General features: G+C 34.6%; 1 protein-coding gene across 1 annotated transcript in view; it reads right to left on the bottom strand.

The window, feature by feature from the left end:
- The window catches only part of LOC123529197 (plexin-A1-like), a 175,504-nt gene that overhangs the window by 14,948 nt on the left and 143,539 nt on the right, over positions 1 to 17,017 (bottom strand). The window contains exons 21-32 of the mRNA XM_053520997.1: positions 16,125 to 16,236; positions 13,104 to 13,244; positions 12,371 to 12,637; positions 10,612 to 10,785; positions 9,636 to 9,876; positions 6,569 to 6,717; positions 4,223 to 4,353; positions 3,559 to 3,618; positions 3,107 to 3,181; positions 2,205 to 2,271; positions 1,264 to 1,410; positions 695 to 842 (exon numbers count right to left, since the gene is read on the bottom strand). Coding sequence (XP_053376972.1) covers positions 695 to 842; positions 1,264 to 1,410; positions 2,205 to 2,271; positions 3,107 to 3,181; positions 3,559 to 3,618; positions 4,223 to 4,353; positions 6,569 to 6,717; positions 9,636 to 9,876; positions 10,612 to 10,785; positions 12,371 to 12,637; positions 13,104 to 13,244; positions 16,125 to 16,236 — 1,712 coding nt within the window. The remainder of the gene's footprint in view (positions 1 to 694; positions 843 to 1,263; positions 1,411 to 2,204; positions 2,272 to 3,106; positions 3,182 to 3,558; positions 3,619 to 4,222; positions 4,354 to 6,568; positions 6,718 to 9,635; positions 9,877 to 10,611; positions 10,786 to 12,370; positions 12,638 to 13,103; positions 13,245 to 16,124; positions 16,237 to 17,017) is intronic.

Raw genomic sequence — 17,017 nt, 5'->3', positions numbered from 1 at the left:
GCTCTTTTCCAGTCTAAAATGTGGCGGAAGTTTTGTAATTGTGCTGCACAGTTTATGAGTTCAGTCTAGAACAATGATAGTTCACACAGTTGTAAGTAGCATATGCAATATTCATGAAAACTTGTTGCTTTATGTAGACAATAAAATATGACAGAACTGGACTGTTCTATTATCCATCATCTAAATGTCTGTCACCCTTAGAAAGGAAGCTATTATATTTTACATAAGGAAGTTTTCTGGTGTGTTCTTTAGAACATACTAGCATACTGGCTGCAAACATGTACAAGAACATTTTCTCTCTCAGACACAAGACACTTGCAACACATTCAGGGAAACTTTACTTATGGAATTCAATCGTACCAGCAACCACATAAGGAAACACATCAACCATACTTCAACAGAAACTTGCATGCAAGCCTTATTTTACTCCTTGCATAAAAACTAGAAATGCACCTGAAGAGAATATTCACATGATCTGTCCAGCCAAGCCCTGCTTCAGCTTTCTCTTTGAAGGCCGATAATCAGATAGAATAAAATTAAAAGTTACTAAAAAGGATGCAGATGCCCTGGGCTGGTCTGAATGTGGACTTTTAAATTGTCTACAAATTCAATTTATCAAAATCCAGGGCACATGACCAAGGTAAATTAGAAATTGATATACTTTTTTTAAAGCTGGTATAGAAACAAAAGTTACCTAAATCAAGGTCACACGCCCAGGGTCGGTTAGAAAATGGAATGTTTTTATAAAGCTGGTCTATAATTTTCTCCTTTGCTTGTGTTATTGTATCACAGTTCAACACTTTGCATTGCGTAACTTCTCCTTCGTAAAACACGTTCAACGTCTGAAAAATAACCGGAGAAAAATGAAAGTAAAATGCTAAGAACACTGAAATTTAAAAAAACACAAAAAAAACTCACAAAAACCTTAAATTTGTCTGTTTTTGAAAGATCATTTGATATAAGATTTGTATATTTAAAACTGAACATTATGTGATGGATAAACTTCCCAATACAAACAGCTATTAACCTTTAACCTGATGGCGGCAAGTGATTTTTCCTTTGCGATCAGTGCAGACCAAGATCAGCCTGCACATCATGGTCTGCACTGTTCGCTATTCAGTCAGTAAATTTTCAGTGAATGCCCCTTTGAATAATAAGTGGTACTGCTCAAATTGAATGATGGAACAGTCCATTTTAGAAATATAGCAGGGTAAAGGTTAAGTGCAAAAATAACTTTCTTCAAACAAAATGTAAAAAACATACCAGCAGTCTCGCTTCCACCTTATCCCTCAAAAGTTTATCTTCAGACAGCGTGTACCTCGCATCTCCAGTCATACAGTCGACCGGTCCCTTCTCTACATGTAATTTTAAAGCTCTGTATAATACATAGAGACTGGAACCTGCCAGATCCTGAAAAAAAATCATAGGGAATTAAATCCGTTAAAATGTGAATTAACAAACGTACATTTGAATTATGCAGAAAGTTGCAGATATTGATTACATTACAACTATATAGAGAAACATCCACTGTATATCCAGAAACACAGAAATGCGACAGTAACAGATCATTTGCAGGAAATGTAACACTTAGAATGCGTAACTAAATGACAAAAATTGGGACAATAGTAACCAATGGTCAGTGACTGGACAATATCTTTTGTGCAAAACAGTGATAAAACAATTGAATATAATATGTGCTAATGGCATTGTACTTTAATAGTCACTCAGTCGATGGTTTGGAAAATCTTTGATTTTCAAGATTATTTGTGTATGGAGACAGAAGAGGTTGTTGCTCTGGGGGAGGCTGATCCAGTCTGAACTGGTCTTTGCCATTAATAGGTGTTGTTTACAGATGAAACTGTACATTACATATGTTACAATTCAGAATGACATTAAAAAAAACTTTAGTATATTTCTTCTAATTCACAAACATATAACCAAACCTGCACTCAGCAGCCAGTCATAAAGTTTCATATCCTGGCTACTTAGGGCAAGTGCCTGCTTTACACAGGTGGTCATTAAAGTAGATTGAACTGTAGGTTTGATCAGCTGTCTTATAGGTACCCCCATATCTCCTTGCATAACTATTATAATTATCATTATCATTTCATACTGTAATCTCGCTTGATTTTGTGGATTGAAGCAACCATAAAATTCATGAAAGTTAGTCCCTAACAAATATTGACAACTTCACAGTAGCTTACCCTCAAATATTTGTACATGCATAAAGACATCCAGTTTGTCAACATCTTTTCAACCACTGACTCAGTTCTGTAAAACACATTAGAAATCATGATGTAAAATTCATATATTGTGAATATGCATTGTAACAGGATTTTAAAACAACAACATAAACTAATATCAAACACAAACTAAAAATCTGATTTTGGTAAAACCCCTTCTTTATTAAAAACTAATACATAGAGGATATTTGTTTGTTTCGAGTGAATATGGAATATATCTCACTGAAAAGTGAGAAAATTTTAAATATTTTCACGAGCGCGTATATTCCATATTCATGAAAAACAAAAAAAAATTCTTTTTAGTTGATGCTTAATTATGTTGAGATGTGCATTTTGCAACAAATTTTAATCTCAGCGTGGAAAACAGGTGCGCATAAACAGAATGATGTCAGACATGTTGTGACGTTAGAAAGACGCACACAACATACAGTTCCATTTTAATTTATTTTTTGCTGCCTAACGTTATGAAATTCTCATTAAGTAAAATAATTTGAATCGAGAAATACACTATAATGAACAAAGTGCGACTACAATTTTCATCCTGTTTTAAGCAAATAATTTAAAATTCATATACAATGTACAAGTAGATTTCATATTTTCACTGTGTGAGTGATGAGATATAAAAATATTTAACTGATAGAATACAGTATTTCATTTGTTAGCATAAAATAAAAGTGTATTTTACTGAAGAATAAGACTCACAGGCCTGGATTCTGTTAAAAATGAGAAACCTAAATTTTTTTTCCTCAAAAATATGAAGTTTTGTACAGGAAATTATAGCAGTGAACAGAGAAAACAAAGTGTTTTGTTAAAATATCAGACTGATTTATGACACTGATTTATGACACTGATTTACGACATACCTTCTCAACATCAATTTTGGATGTTTTCCTAATACTGACTTCTCCACAAGCTCATTCAATAAGGCCTTTAATATTCTGAAATACACAAAAGAATCTAGTGTCTTAATAGTCAAACACTACTTATTCATTATTCTTTAAAACTGCTGTATATATATATATATATATATATAGCCTTATTAATGACCCCTCCCTAATAAACAAACCCTCCCTATATTTTCCATAATAAGTTTTTTTCTATATATAGCCAACAGGTTAAACAGTTTACATTTTAGCACTTTAAGTCAACTGTAATGGGGAACATTTCCCTCATCTTGGGACCAAACAAATGACTTCTTGATTCCTTATCCACTACTTTACCAATTAAGCAGGTAGGGCAAGCACTTACGAAAACACTGACGTTAATTATTAATAATTCTAAACATCAAACTGTACAAAAGGTTATATATACTTACTCAGTTGCATATTCAAGATTATCTTGGTAGATCACCATTAATAACGATGCCACATTCACTCTGTAAAAAGAGATCCGTAACAATAATGGTACAATAAAAATGCTTAAAGTAACTTTTACTCATGAATAATTAATTTTCTGTAATTCATTAACGTCATTGATTCCACTATCTCCACAATAATGATGCTGAATACAAAGCTTAAATTGGAGCGTAGGTGCAAAAACTCTATTAAGTCACCTCCTCCTGAGAGTTGGCCTCTTTTATGCTATACTTTTAAAACAAAATGTCAAATGCTCTGAAATGTACATCTATAAATGGCAAGTAAATGTCAAACATTAACGTATATTGCCACTATTCTTGGAAACCTTGGATTTATCAGTTTTAACATAAAAAACTTTTGTCCACGTATTTCAATCAGAAACTCGATATATTATGCAAAATTAGTCGGAATACCTCTTTTTCTTATTTTACTGTTTCCAAAACAAAATAAAAAGAAATTGATAATTTACATTTTTGTATCGCTAAAAAAATGACTAAAGCAATTTCTGTAAAATATCAAAATATTGTCAAAATATTCAATTGGTACTTGCTAATATTTTGGTAATTTCTTTTAATCAAGGGAATTAACTCTAAAGCCCCATGCAGTAGGAGTTGCTTAACTTACTTGTCTCTGATACTAAATGTTTTCTGATGTTCCAGTGTTCTAATCAAGGTCAATAAGAAGTACTTGTGACTTAGCAGATGATAGAAATGTTGCAATCCATGTTCTGTAAAGCCCACACTACTGTGTTTCTGCTGAAATAACAAACAAAGCAAGGTAATTATAAGCATATCATTTTTTGCCGCAAGAACAAATAAGGATATTATAAGCTTAGTGTTTCTGTTGCAAGAACAAAGAGTATAGTGTTTTGCACAGTATTGAGAACTCAACATCAAACAAAGAATATTTATTATAAGCATGGTGTTTCTCTCTAGGTAAAAACAAAGGGAGGTTATTATAAACACTGTTCTGCTGCAGGAAGTAAAAAAAGGGAAGTTATTATAAGAAGTTCTATTTGTACATGCAAAGAGAGGTTATTCTAAACACAGTGCATCTGCTGCAACAACAAGGCGTTAATGATGAGTATCTCTAACAGAGTAATGATTAATTGCTGTAATCTAGATACTTTAAACAAGACACAACTGTGTTTCTGCTATATGAACAAACAAAAGGGAAGTAATTCTATATTCTGCAAATAAGACACAGCTCTGTTTCTGCTAGACTAACAAAAGGGACTTAAATCTGTAAACAAGACACAAGCGTTTCTGCTGCACCAACAATAAAAGGGAGATAATTCTGTGAACAAGACACGACTGTAAAAGGAAATCTTTGATGTTACAAAAATACATACATTTGAAGTAACAAAACAACAGTTGTGGAAGTCTCACAGAAAATTAATCACTGACAGTCAGGACAAAAGACCAGTAATGAGTTACAATTTATAAGAAAATCAGGAGAATACAAGTTTGAAATTAAATCTATGGCTGACAATCATATCAGATTGAATCTTATTTTACCCAGTATTTAAAACAAAAGGAAAATCCTGGGTAACATGCCAGCTTTTATTCTCCCATGAACATTTCATTTCTGGTATCATATTATCAGTTCCGTAATGGAAAGATTATTATAAAACCTGCTCTTAAACAAATACTAAACCTTGCAATCAATTCATAATAGCTGCAGGACACTGTTGTAAATTTGAGCCTGGATTTCATCTGAGACTGGAAAATCTTGATGAAAACCTGTAGCCGACAGCAGCTATCAAGTTGCAGACAATATGACAAAAAACAGATTAGCCAATATGGCATCTTAAATACTGTAAATTCGTTTAGTTTCACAGGCATCCAATCTGATTTTTTTGGTCAAAATGATTATTTCATGAATTTGTCAATTTTCAAATATTAAAGATAAATTAAATAAAACTAGAAATACATTCTGCATTCCCATGGGCAGAATGTCGAGCCCACCAGCACCTTTGGCCTCTAAGTGTGACCTTGACCTTAGACCTAAGGACCTGGTTCTTGCGCATGACATTCTGTCTCATAATGGTGAACATTCATGCCAAGTTACATCAAAATCCTACCATGCATGAAGAAGAAATGCTCCGGACAAACTTCAATTTGACCTTTGACCTCCAACTGTAACCTTGACCTTTGAGATAGGAACATGGAGTTTGGGCAGGACACTCCTTCTCATTGAGGTAAACATTCATGCCAAATATAAACAAGATTGGTCCATGCATGTCAAAGTTATGGTCCGGACAAAATCGGACGAACTGACGCATGCACATACATACACCGACCTGCCAAAAGTGATGACTATATCGAGCTCAACTCAAGCGGGCTCGACAAAAATATATTATAATTAGATTTCAACTTTGTAGACTGGCCAAGCAAAGGAGTCCACACAAATTAGTTCCCAATAATTATGAAATATTTCACAGTGCAAAGTATTAGACGTCAGTTTGTCTACCTCAGGCTATCACAAATTATTTCCAAGATTAAACCTCATCTTTGCTGCAGAGTATGGGCTTACAGCGACAGCTTTGTCAAGAGTTAATACATTTTTCCCACATCACATTATTGCTACTCTAACATCTCACTTCAGAAAAAAGTTTAAAGATGCTTTCAGCAAGCCAGATAATTATGCCCATCATGAAATGATGCAAGTTTTTCTGTAAATTTCAATATACCAACTGCTGGATTTAGAGAAATTTCAGTGTGGAGTACTTCACAGCCTTCTCAGATACATGTGATTTTTGAACTGCTAAAAACCCTCGATGACTCAAGCATTTTTCTCAATGCCTTGTGACCCAGAGTGAAGTGTTTTAATATATACGTATCTAGCCAAATCACTAAATTTTTAATTTTCATTTTTTTCACATATCTATTTATATACATGAAATGTTTAAGTTTACTTAAGTAGATAAAATGATACTCATATTAATGTTAGAGTACAATATCTGCTTACCTCAATGACAGGTGGGTGGAGTATCACATGATCAGAGAGGCCAGGAAACAGCACTTTAAATGTGTAAGTATGATAGTCCCAGAACGGTATTCCTCCGCCTTCTAAGTCTGTTGTCAGGTCAACAATGTCAGTTTGAAGCTCTGCAAAAGCTGTAATATATTCTCATTACTGTAAACCTAGAAATGTTCGCGGATACTATATTTCGCGTTTTTCAAAACATGAACATTTTCGCGGATACAGATCTTTGCGGAATCATATCCACCGCGAATCCCGCGAATATGAAGTCGCAAGTGAACATATTTAGTATAATAAGGTAAGTATCACTGCATAGTTGCATTTATACTATTCTCGAAAACATTCAGTTTTATTGTACACTTCAATTATAAATGCACCCTAATCCTTTTCATCAATATCAACGGTTATTCACACCCCCAATTATTGACAGTCAGTAAATTGCTGTTTTTACACTGTCATTTGTTTGCCATTTAAATAGGCGATTAATCTACACTTAGCAGAAATAGAAACAATATTTTACTTACAAATAATATATCGTACTGGCTACCGACTGCAAATAGCTGTTATATGCATATCGTTTTCGTTTTTATCCAATGTTTGCCTTACTGATCGATATTGAAAATGTTGTTGCTTCATAAACAAGTAAATTGTAAATCAAATAGAAATCATGTGGATTTGTTATACAATTACGGTAATAAAATGTGAATTATTAATATCCAGGTGTGTAAGCACAGAAACATTTTATATCGATCTATATAAGCTGAATCTAGAATCTTTCGCGTTTTTGTTAGAACAGTTTTTCGCGGCTATTTAATTTTACGGAAATATACTACCCGCGAAAGGCGCTAATTTAAAAAGCGCGAAAACAATTCTAGGTTTACAGTATATGAATTCAAAATAAATTCAATTCTGTCTTAAATGACATACCTTAGAAAATCCAAACATTAGTAGTACCGGTAGTTGCTACATGTAGGTGGTCTATCAACACAAATGAAGAACTAAAAGTTATTGTTTAAACAGGAGGAGAAATTTGTGACCCTTCAAAGAAGTTAAATATTTGTTGTCTTTATTATAAAAGTGATCTTTAGTACAAATCTGTCTGCAGATAAATCTTGTATTGTCACAGTCATAGACAAACCTCTCTATAGGGAACATCGAGAAGACAAAAATGACTTTGTTGTTAAAATGTTGTTGCCCTAAAGTAGATTATGAAAGCCTGTGTCTAATGTAGAATTAAATTTTTCTGGTGTTCATGTATTAGTAAACCCTATTGTATAATTCACACACAGAACAAAGCCCTGACGGCATGGTTTACACATTCATGAACACCAGAAAAAAATAATTTAGAAATTACAATTTCAGGTAAGCATGATTCTGCACCAATTTTTCATTTTTTTAATGATTTTGCTCCCTGCTCTTAAAATTTCTATGTGGCAAAATTTGAATTGAAACTACATAATCATATAGGAAATGATCAGTGATCACACAAATCTTTGTTCAGATATATAAAAAAAAGTTACAGCCATTTTTCCAGATACTGTTGCTGTCAGTTTTGGCATTGATGCAATGCTGAAGTTCATGCATAAATACAAAAATGATAAACAAAAGATTCCTTAATGTATGAACAACTTGGCTAATCCAATCAAACTGCTTGAATAAATAGATATTGAAATGACTGGGAAGTGAAACATGTGCCATTGTAAGGAAACATTCACTCTTTGTTAACACATGTTACATTGTATGTTGCAGCAATGACAGAAACTTGCATTTTATTCATTATCTGAGCCACGCCATGGGAAAACCAACATAGTGGCTTTGCGACCAGCATGGATCCAGACCAGCCTGCGCATCTGCGCAGTCTGGTCAGGATCCATGCTGTCCGCTATTAGTTTCTCTAATTCCATTAGGCTTTGAAAGCGAACAGCATGGATCCTGACCAGACTGCGCAGATGCGCAGGCTGGTCAGGATCCATGCTGTTCGCTATTAGTTTCTCTAATTCCATTAGACTTTGAAAGCGAACAGCATGGATCCTGACCAGACTGCGCAGATGCGCAGGCTGGTCTGGATCCATGCTGGTCGCAAAGCCACTATGTTGGTTTTCTCATGGCACGGCTCATCTATTATATCGTGCCTCATTCCCTGTTTATTGGTTTCCATCTAATTTTGCCAGGAATCAAAATGGTATTCTTTTAATGTCTTGTTTTGCATAAAGTGATAATGCTTACAATTCACCTTTCTCACTACCTGTTATAAATAACTTTATTTCTGACATTTGCTTACAACTGATATTCACATTCATCTAGGAATGGTAACATGTTGTTACCTAGAACAAACACGCTTCAAAATTCCAACTGAAGTTCAAGTTTCTGATATTAAAATATCATATTAACATTTATTTCTGACATTATATTTACAGGACCCTGTTTACATTAATTCCTGACATATTTTCTTGTTTATATTCATTCCTAACATTACATGACCTTGTTTACAGTCCTTCCTCACATTACAATTATTTGTATTCATTTCTGATATAATATCACAATTTTTTCACTTATATACATTCATTCCTGTCATAATGCATTTACTTGTTTTTGAGACATTCCAGACATTACATTGCCTTGTTTGCATTCATTCCTGACATTAGATTACTTTGTTTAATATTATTCTTGACATTACCTTGTTTGCATTCATTCCCAACATTACATTACAGTCCATAAAATAAACAAACGTGTTTGTAAACATGGACGGATTCAAACGGAAGGGTAAGAAGCATTTTATAGAAATATTTCGATGACAAAATACAATACATATCTGTAGCCCTGACCAACCTATAAACCGGGCCAGTCTACTTTATAAGTGCAACAACATGGTTGACCCATTTAAACAAGCTGTACAGGACCTTGTTTACACATTCTTTTCTGACATAATCTTCTTTATATTCATCCCTGACATTAAATTACCTTGTTTACATTCATTCCTGACATTACATCACTTTATATACATTCACTCCTGACATTAAATTACCTTGTTTACATTCATTTCTGACATTACCTTGTTTACATTCATTCCTGACATTACTCTCAAGGTTGTCGAGCAGAAGTTGCATCTTGCGGTAATTTCTCTCTGCCTTGTGACTTTGTCGTCGACAGATGATCAGAATCAGCAGAATTATCAGCAACATGAACCCGCCGCCAGCAGCTATACCCATAATGTACTCCGTCGGAAACTTCAGCATGGCTACACGCTCGTATTCCAGTCTCCCTACTTTGAATTCAAGGTTTCCAATCTTGACCTGTAATAAAACAGTACGGAATGACAACAGGATATGTAAGAAATGATAATAAAATATGGAAAATATTACCTTGACAACAGGACACAGAAATCTTTACCTTAAAATCAAGATATTTGAAAATCACTTTGACCACACTATACATAGAATGTTACCTTGGAAACAGGATAAATTGGATACTTCTTTGTACATAAGATATGGGAAATATTGCTTTGATAGCAGGATCTGTTAAAGATTACTTTAATAACAAGATATGGGACCTTATATTGACTAACAGGATAAATAAAGTATTACCTTTACAAAAGAATCTGTTATATAGCTTTACCAACAGGATATGTAAATCCCTTACCTATGCCACAGGATGTATGATTTATTTTATTTTATTTTGCTGGGTTTAACGTCGCACCGACCAATTATAGGTCATATGGCGACTTTCCAGCTTTGATGGTGGAGGAAGACCCCAGGTGCCCCTCCGTGCATTATTTCATCACGAGCGGGCACCTGGGTAGAACCACCGATCTTCCGTAAGCCAACTGGATGGCTTCCTCACATGAAGAATTCAACGCCCCGAGTGAGGCTCGAACCCACATCGATGAGGGGCAAGTGATTTGAAGTCAGCGACCTTAACCACTCGGCCATGGAGGCCCCTACAGGATGTATGAAGCAATAAAGTGACAACAGGGTATGAAAAAATATATTTTCCCCAACAGGATATGTGAACTATTACACAAATGTTACCTTGACAACAGGATAAGATGAATCTTCATTGCCATTTTCATCTCTACCATTGGGTTGGTTAGTGGGTGGGGTACAGAATATCTGTGAATCTGACAAATTGGTCACATTACAAATCTTGTCGCCAATAAATACTTGAATGTCCTCCTTAGTCGCTGCCAAGGTTAAACCTCTGCCCTGAAAACATAATATTATACTGTAAAATGAGAATGTCCACATGGTGTTAATTTTTGCTAATTTGTGGATTTAATTACTTCTAAAAAATTGTCTTCAGAAAAACTTAGATTCTGATTCCCATTTTTTTTTTTTTTGAAAAATGAACAGCTTATGTGAACACTAAACCTTCTTTCCAATGTTTCTGCCACACAAAAATATCGTGTATTACAATAACAGAAAATTAATAATTCAACAGAAGCACAAAAAACAACAATTTTATAGCTGCATAATGTCAGTATCCTCAACTCTCATAAATTCCCTTTGAAATTAAATGCATTTCCTCCTTTTAATAATGCCTCTATATGACTAGAAACACTTCCCCCAGTAGATCAAAAGGAAAATTTAATAACTATTGTTAACGTGAGTTTATGTTATTTCAGACCCTTTCCTACTCATTAAATGTGGTTTTAGCCTTTGTAACATGGCAACTTGTGATTTTGCTCTTAAATTATAGGTAATAGCTGTTTCTTGCAAGAAAAATATCTTGAAAGACAAAGAAATGACAAGTACATACACTAAATAACAAAATATATTTTGAAATATGGTAATGGTAAAATTGCGGGTTCAAAGAGTTGTCAAGGTTTTCACTATAAAAGAGAATTTTTCCAAGATATAAATGGTATTTGTAGATAAAATCATAAATTAGATATACCGGTACTATAATTCTTGGCCTTTTGTTGTCTCTTTGATCTTGAAATAGCTACAAAATTAATCACTGGATATAAGGTCATATGCCACAAGCTCAATAAGGTCTCTCATTCAGAGACAATTTCATACTGCGTCTGTGTGACTGAGATCATTCTGAGTCAATTTTATACTGTGTCTGTGTGACTGAGATCATTCTGAGTCAATTTTATACTGTGTCTGTGTGACTGAGATCATTCTGAGTCAATTTTATACTGCATCTGTGTGACTGAGATCATTCTGAGTCAATTTTATACCGCGTCTGTGTGGCTGGGATCATTCTGAGTCAATTTTATACTGCGTCTTTGTGACTGAGATCATTTTGAGTCAATTTTATACTGTGTCTGTGCGACTGAGATCATTCTGAGTCAATTTTATACTGCATCTGTGTGACTGAGATCATTCTGAGTCAATTTTATACCGCGTCTGCATGTTGACTTTTTGGATCATATTGAGTCAATTTTATAACTGCGTCTGTGTGGATTGAGTCATCATTTTGAGTCCAATTTTTACTATCTGTGTGACACATTATCATTTTTGGAATGTTAGATTTTATCATTACTGTGTGAAGGAGCTCCTTTTCTAAACAAGATACCTACTTTTCTTTTGATTTCTGTGTCATTTTAACATTTTCTTTCAACAAAATATTAGTAAAACACATGCAAATTGTAGCATGTAAAGCAAAAAAGGCAATTCCTGCATATACACAACGAAGGCAGATAGCATCATTTTTGCTTTTACACAATTAATTTAAGAGTAATCTTAGTGTGAATTTTGATCTTGCAAGTCATTTTTCTGCTATAAAACTTAAACAAAAGCAGTAATTTTTTCATGTGTTGCTCCCAAAAACTATTGAACTTACCTCAAAAATAAGAACTTCTCCCTTGAACTTTTTTATGGAATTTGGTTCAGAGAAATTATGGACAATAGGATCTGGATAGTACTGCATTCTATTGTTAACACTTGTGTTGGAAAGGTTCCTCACTGACTCCACATTGTCCATGATAAATCCAAGTTCCACTTCAAAATGGTCGCTTCTCCGTGTACGATGAAACATCCCATGTACTGTACGTTTGGAAATTTGAGGACTTGGACAAACCATTTCAATTTGACTGGTTATTTTGCAGACCTGGAATTAAAAAGGACTTAATGGTACACTCAGTATACTAGGTGTTAAAATTACATGCAATGAAAAAGAAAAACTTGGCAGGCAAGTTGTGAGTCTTAGTGTAACTATATTGTGACACGAGATAAACATAGAATAGTTTGTGAACGATCAGATTTCGATCAAAACAAAGTAACATGATGTCTGAATCGTTCACACTTCCCACTAGGGATCCATATACAAAGTGCGGTCAGATAAACCTTGATAAGTGCATAAATGCAATATTAACATACAAATAACACAATATTTCCACATAAACAATGCAGAATTTCTTTACATGTTACACAGTGCTTCTACATAAACTACACTGTATTTCTGCATAAACAATGCAGTATCTGCACAATTCTGCATAAATAATGCAAGAGTTCGACATTTATACAAAACAAACAAATATGAAGGATACAAACAGCAAAGCAAAGAAGCAACTAACCTCTTTCTCTGTAAATCTTTCCTCCCCAGTAGTGTCAGTATACACAGCATATAAATGTGGCTGTTGAATTGTGTGTAGATTGGTCCCTGATACTGTAATCCTACGACCACCACTACAGATAAAACATAGCTGTACAACAGACTAATGTGAAAATTGTCAGAAAATACTTCAGTTATTCACAATTCTATACACAATTCTATACATAAATATGTTATTCTAACTGTACATAAACTTGAAAATCGAAAAATTCTGATATAACAAAAAACTTAAATATCATGCAGAAACTATATGAACTGTCAAGTATGTTCAAGCCAGGTACCACATTGCAGACATATTGCAGTGTACTGGAAATTAAGTAAACTGTTCAATGATTTTCAAGCCAGGTACTTTCTTATAAAAACATAATGCAGTCACACACATGAATCTACGTCCTGGCTAATTTCGTTTAATTAAAATTCTATAAAGAAGTCAAGTTTATACATTTGATGCTTACTTCATCACACTATGGTATAATAACTAAACAACTTCTACAACAGTCATCATCTAAATGCATAGGTTGTTGTGCATAATATTGAGAAGTGAATTCAAACTACATGTCCCTTACAGCCTCTCTTGGAGTGTAGATTCATTCGAGGAAGCCAACCGCTGACTATGGAAACAAGAGGACCATGATGGTCCTGAATCGCTCACCTCTTCCCACATGATCCAGTTTTGAGTATGACATCGTTTTTTCTATTATTTGACATAGTGACCTAGTTTTTGAGCTCATGTGACCCAGTTTTGAACTTGACCTAGATATTATCAAGATAAAAATTCTGACCAATTTTCATGAAGATCCATTGAAAAATATGGTCTCTAGAGAGATCACAAGGTTTTTCTATTATTTGACCTATTGACCTAGTTTTTTAAGGCACGTGACCCAGTTTCAAACTTGACCTAGATAACATCAAGGTGAACATTCTGAACAATTTTCATGAAGATCCATTCAAGGGTATGGCCTCTAGAGAGGTCACAAGGTTTTTCTATTTCAAGACCTACTGACCTAGTTTTTGATCACAGTTGACTCAGTTTCGAACTTGACCTAGATATCATCAAGATAAACATTCAGACCAACTTTCATACAGATCCCATGAAAAAAATGGCTACTTCTTGATGGCACGTGACCCACTTTCGAACTTGACCTAGATATCATCAAGATGAACATTCTGACCAATTTTTATAGAGATCTATTCACAAGTATGGCCTCTAGAGAGGTCACAAGGTTTTTCTATTTTTAGACCTACTGACCTAGTTTTTGACCGCACATGACCCTGTTTCGAACTTGGCCTAGATATCATCAAGATGAACATTCAGACCAACTTTCATGAAGATCCGTTGAAAAATATGGCCTTTAGAGAGGTCACAAGGTTTTTCTATTATTTGACCTACTGACCTAGTTTTTGATGGCACGTGACCCACTTTCAAACTTGACTAGATGTCATCAAGATGAACATTCAGACCAACTTTCATACAGATCCCATGAAAAATATGGCCTCTAGAGAGGTCACAAGGTTTTTCTATTATTTGACCTACTGACCTACTTTTTGATGGCATGTGACCCACTTTCGAACTTGACCTAGATATCATCAAGGTGAACATTCTGACCAATTTTCATGAAGATTTCATGAAATATATGGCCTCTAGAGAGGTCACAAGGGTTTTCTATTTTTAGACCTACTGACCTAGTTTTTGACCGCAGTTGACCAAGTTTCGAACTTGACCTAGTTATCATCAAGATGAACATTCAGACCAACTTTCATACAGATCCCATGAAAAATTTGGCCTTTAGAGAGGTCACAAGGTTTTTCTATTATTTGACCTATTGACCTAGTTTTTGATGGCACGTGACCCAGTTTCGAACTTGACCTAGATATCATCAAGGTGAACGTTCTGACCAATTTTCATGAAGATCTTGTGAAATATATGGCCTCTAGAAAGGTCACAAGGTTTTTCTATTTTTAGACCTACTGACCTAGTTTTTGACCGCACGTGACCCAGTTTCGAACTTGACCTAGATATCATCAAGATGAACATTCAGAGCAACTTTCATACAGATCCCATGAAAAATATGGCCTTTAGAGAGGTCACAAGGTTTTTCTATTATTTGACCTACTGACCTAGTTTTTAATGGCACGTGACCCAGTTTCGAACTTGACCTAGATATCATCAAGGAGAACGTTCTGACCAACTTTCATGAAGATCTTGTGACATATATGGCCTCTAGAGAGGTCACAGGGTTTTTCTATTTTTAGACCTACTGACCTAGTTTTTGAAAGCAAGTGACCCAGTTTCGAACTTGACCTAGATATCATCAAGGTGAACATTCTGACCAATTTTCATGAAGATCCATTGAAAATTATGGCCTCTAGAGAGGTCACAAGGTTTTTCTATTTTTAGACCTACTGACCTAGTTTTTGATGGCACGTGACCCAGTTTCGAACTTGACCTAGATATCATCAAGATGAACATTCAGACCAACTTTTATAAAGATCCCACGAAAAATGTGACCTCTAGAGAGGTCACAAGCAAAAGTTTACGGACGCACGCACGCACGGACGCCGGACACTGCGCGATCACAAAAGCTCACCTTGTCACTTTGTGACAGGTGAGCTAAAAACCTTTAAAGTTCTCATATGCTACTGATCAGTAACAATTTCGGATGCTAAATCAAAAGTAATAACAACATTCTCAGGAATTAATACACATCCAGCATTATGGTGCTGCTAATATACAAAGTGCGGTCAGATAAACCTTGATAAGTGCATAAATGCAATATTAACATACAAATAACACAATATTTCCACATAAACAATGCAGAATTTCTTTACATGCTACACAGTGCTTCTACATGAACTACACTGTATTTCTGCATAAACAATGCAGTATCTGCACAATTCTGCATAAATAATGCAAGAGTTCGACATTTATACAAAAACAAACAAATATGAAGGATACAAACAGCAAAGCAAAGAAGCAACTAACCTCTTTCTCTGTAAATCTTTCCTCCCCAGTAGTGTCAGTATACACAGCATATAAATGTGGCTGTTGAATTGTGTGTAGATTGGTCCCTGATACTGTAATCCTACGACCACCACTACAGATAAAACATAGCTGTACAACAGACTGATGTGAAAATTGTCAGAAAATACTTCAGTTATTCACAATTCTATACGGGTCCACTAAATATGTTATTCTAAATGTACATAAACTTGAAAATCGAAAAATTCTGATATAACAAAAAACTTAAATATCATGCAGAAACTATATGAACTGTCAAGTATGTTCAAGCCAGGTACCACATTGCAGACATATTGCAGTGTACTGGAAATTAAGTAAACTGTTCAATGATTTTCAGGCCAGGTACTTTCTTATAAAAACATAATGCAGTCACACACATGAATCTACGTCCTGGCTAATTTCGTTTAATTAAAATTCTATAAAGAAGTCAAGTTTATACATTTGATGCTTACTTCATCACACTATGGTATAATAACTAAACAACTTCTACAACAGTCATCATCTAAATGCATAGGTTGTTGTGCATAATATTGAGAAGTGAATTCAAACTACATGTCCCTTACAGCCTCTCTTGGAGTGTAGAATTCATTCGAGGAAGCCAACCAGCTGACTATGGAAACAAGAGGACCATGATGGTCCTGAATCGCTCACCTCTTCCCACATGATCCAGTTTTGAGTATGACGTCTTTTTCTATTATTTGACATAGTGACCTAGTTTTTGAGCTCATGTAACCCAGTTTTGAACTTGACCTAGATATTATCAAGATAAAAATTCTGACCAATTTTCATGAAGATCCATTGAAAAATATGGTCTCTAGAGAGGTCACAACGTTTTTCTATTATTTGACCTATTGACC

This window comes from Mercenaria mercenaria, chromosome 13 (genome assembly GCF_021730395.1).
Source record: "Mercenaria mercenaria strain notata chromosome 13, MADL_Memer_1, whole genome shotgun sequence".
NCBI classification, from domain to species: Eukaryota; Metazoa; Mollusca; class Bivalvia; order Venerida; family Veneridae; genus Mercenaria; species Mercenaria mercenaria.
Note: the sequence above shows the minus strand (reverse complement) of the source record. Positions and strands in the feature narration are given on the sequence as shown.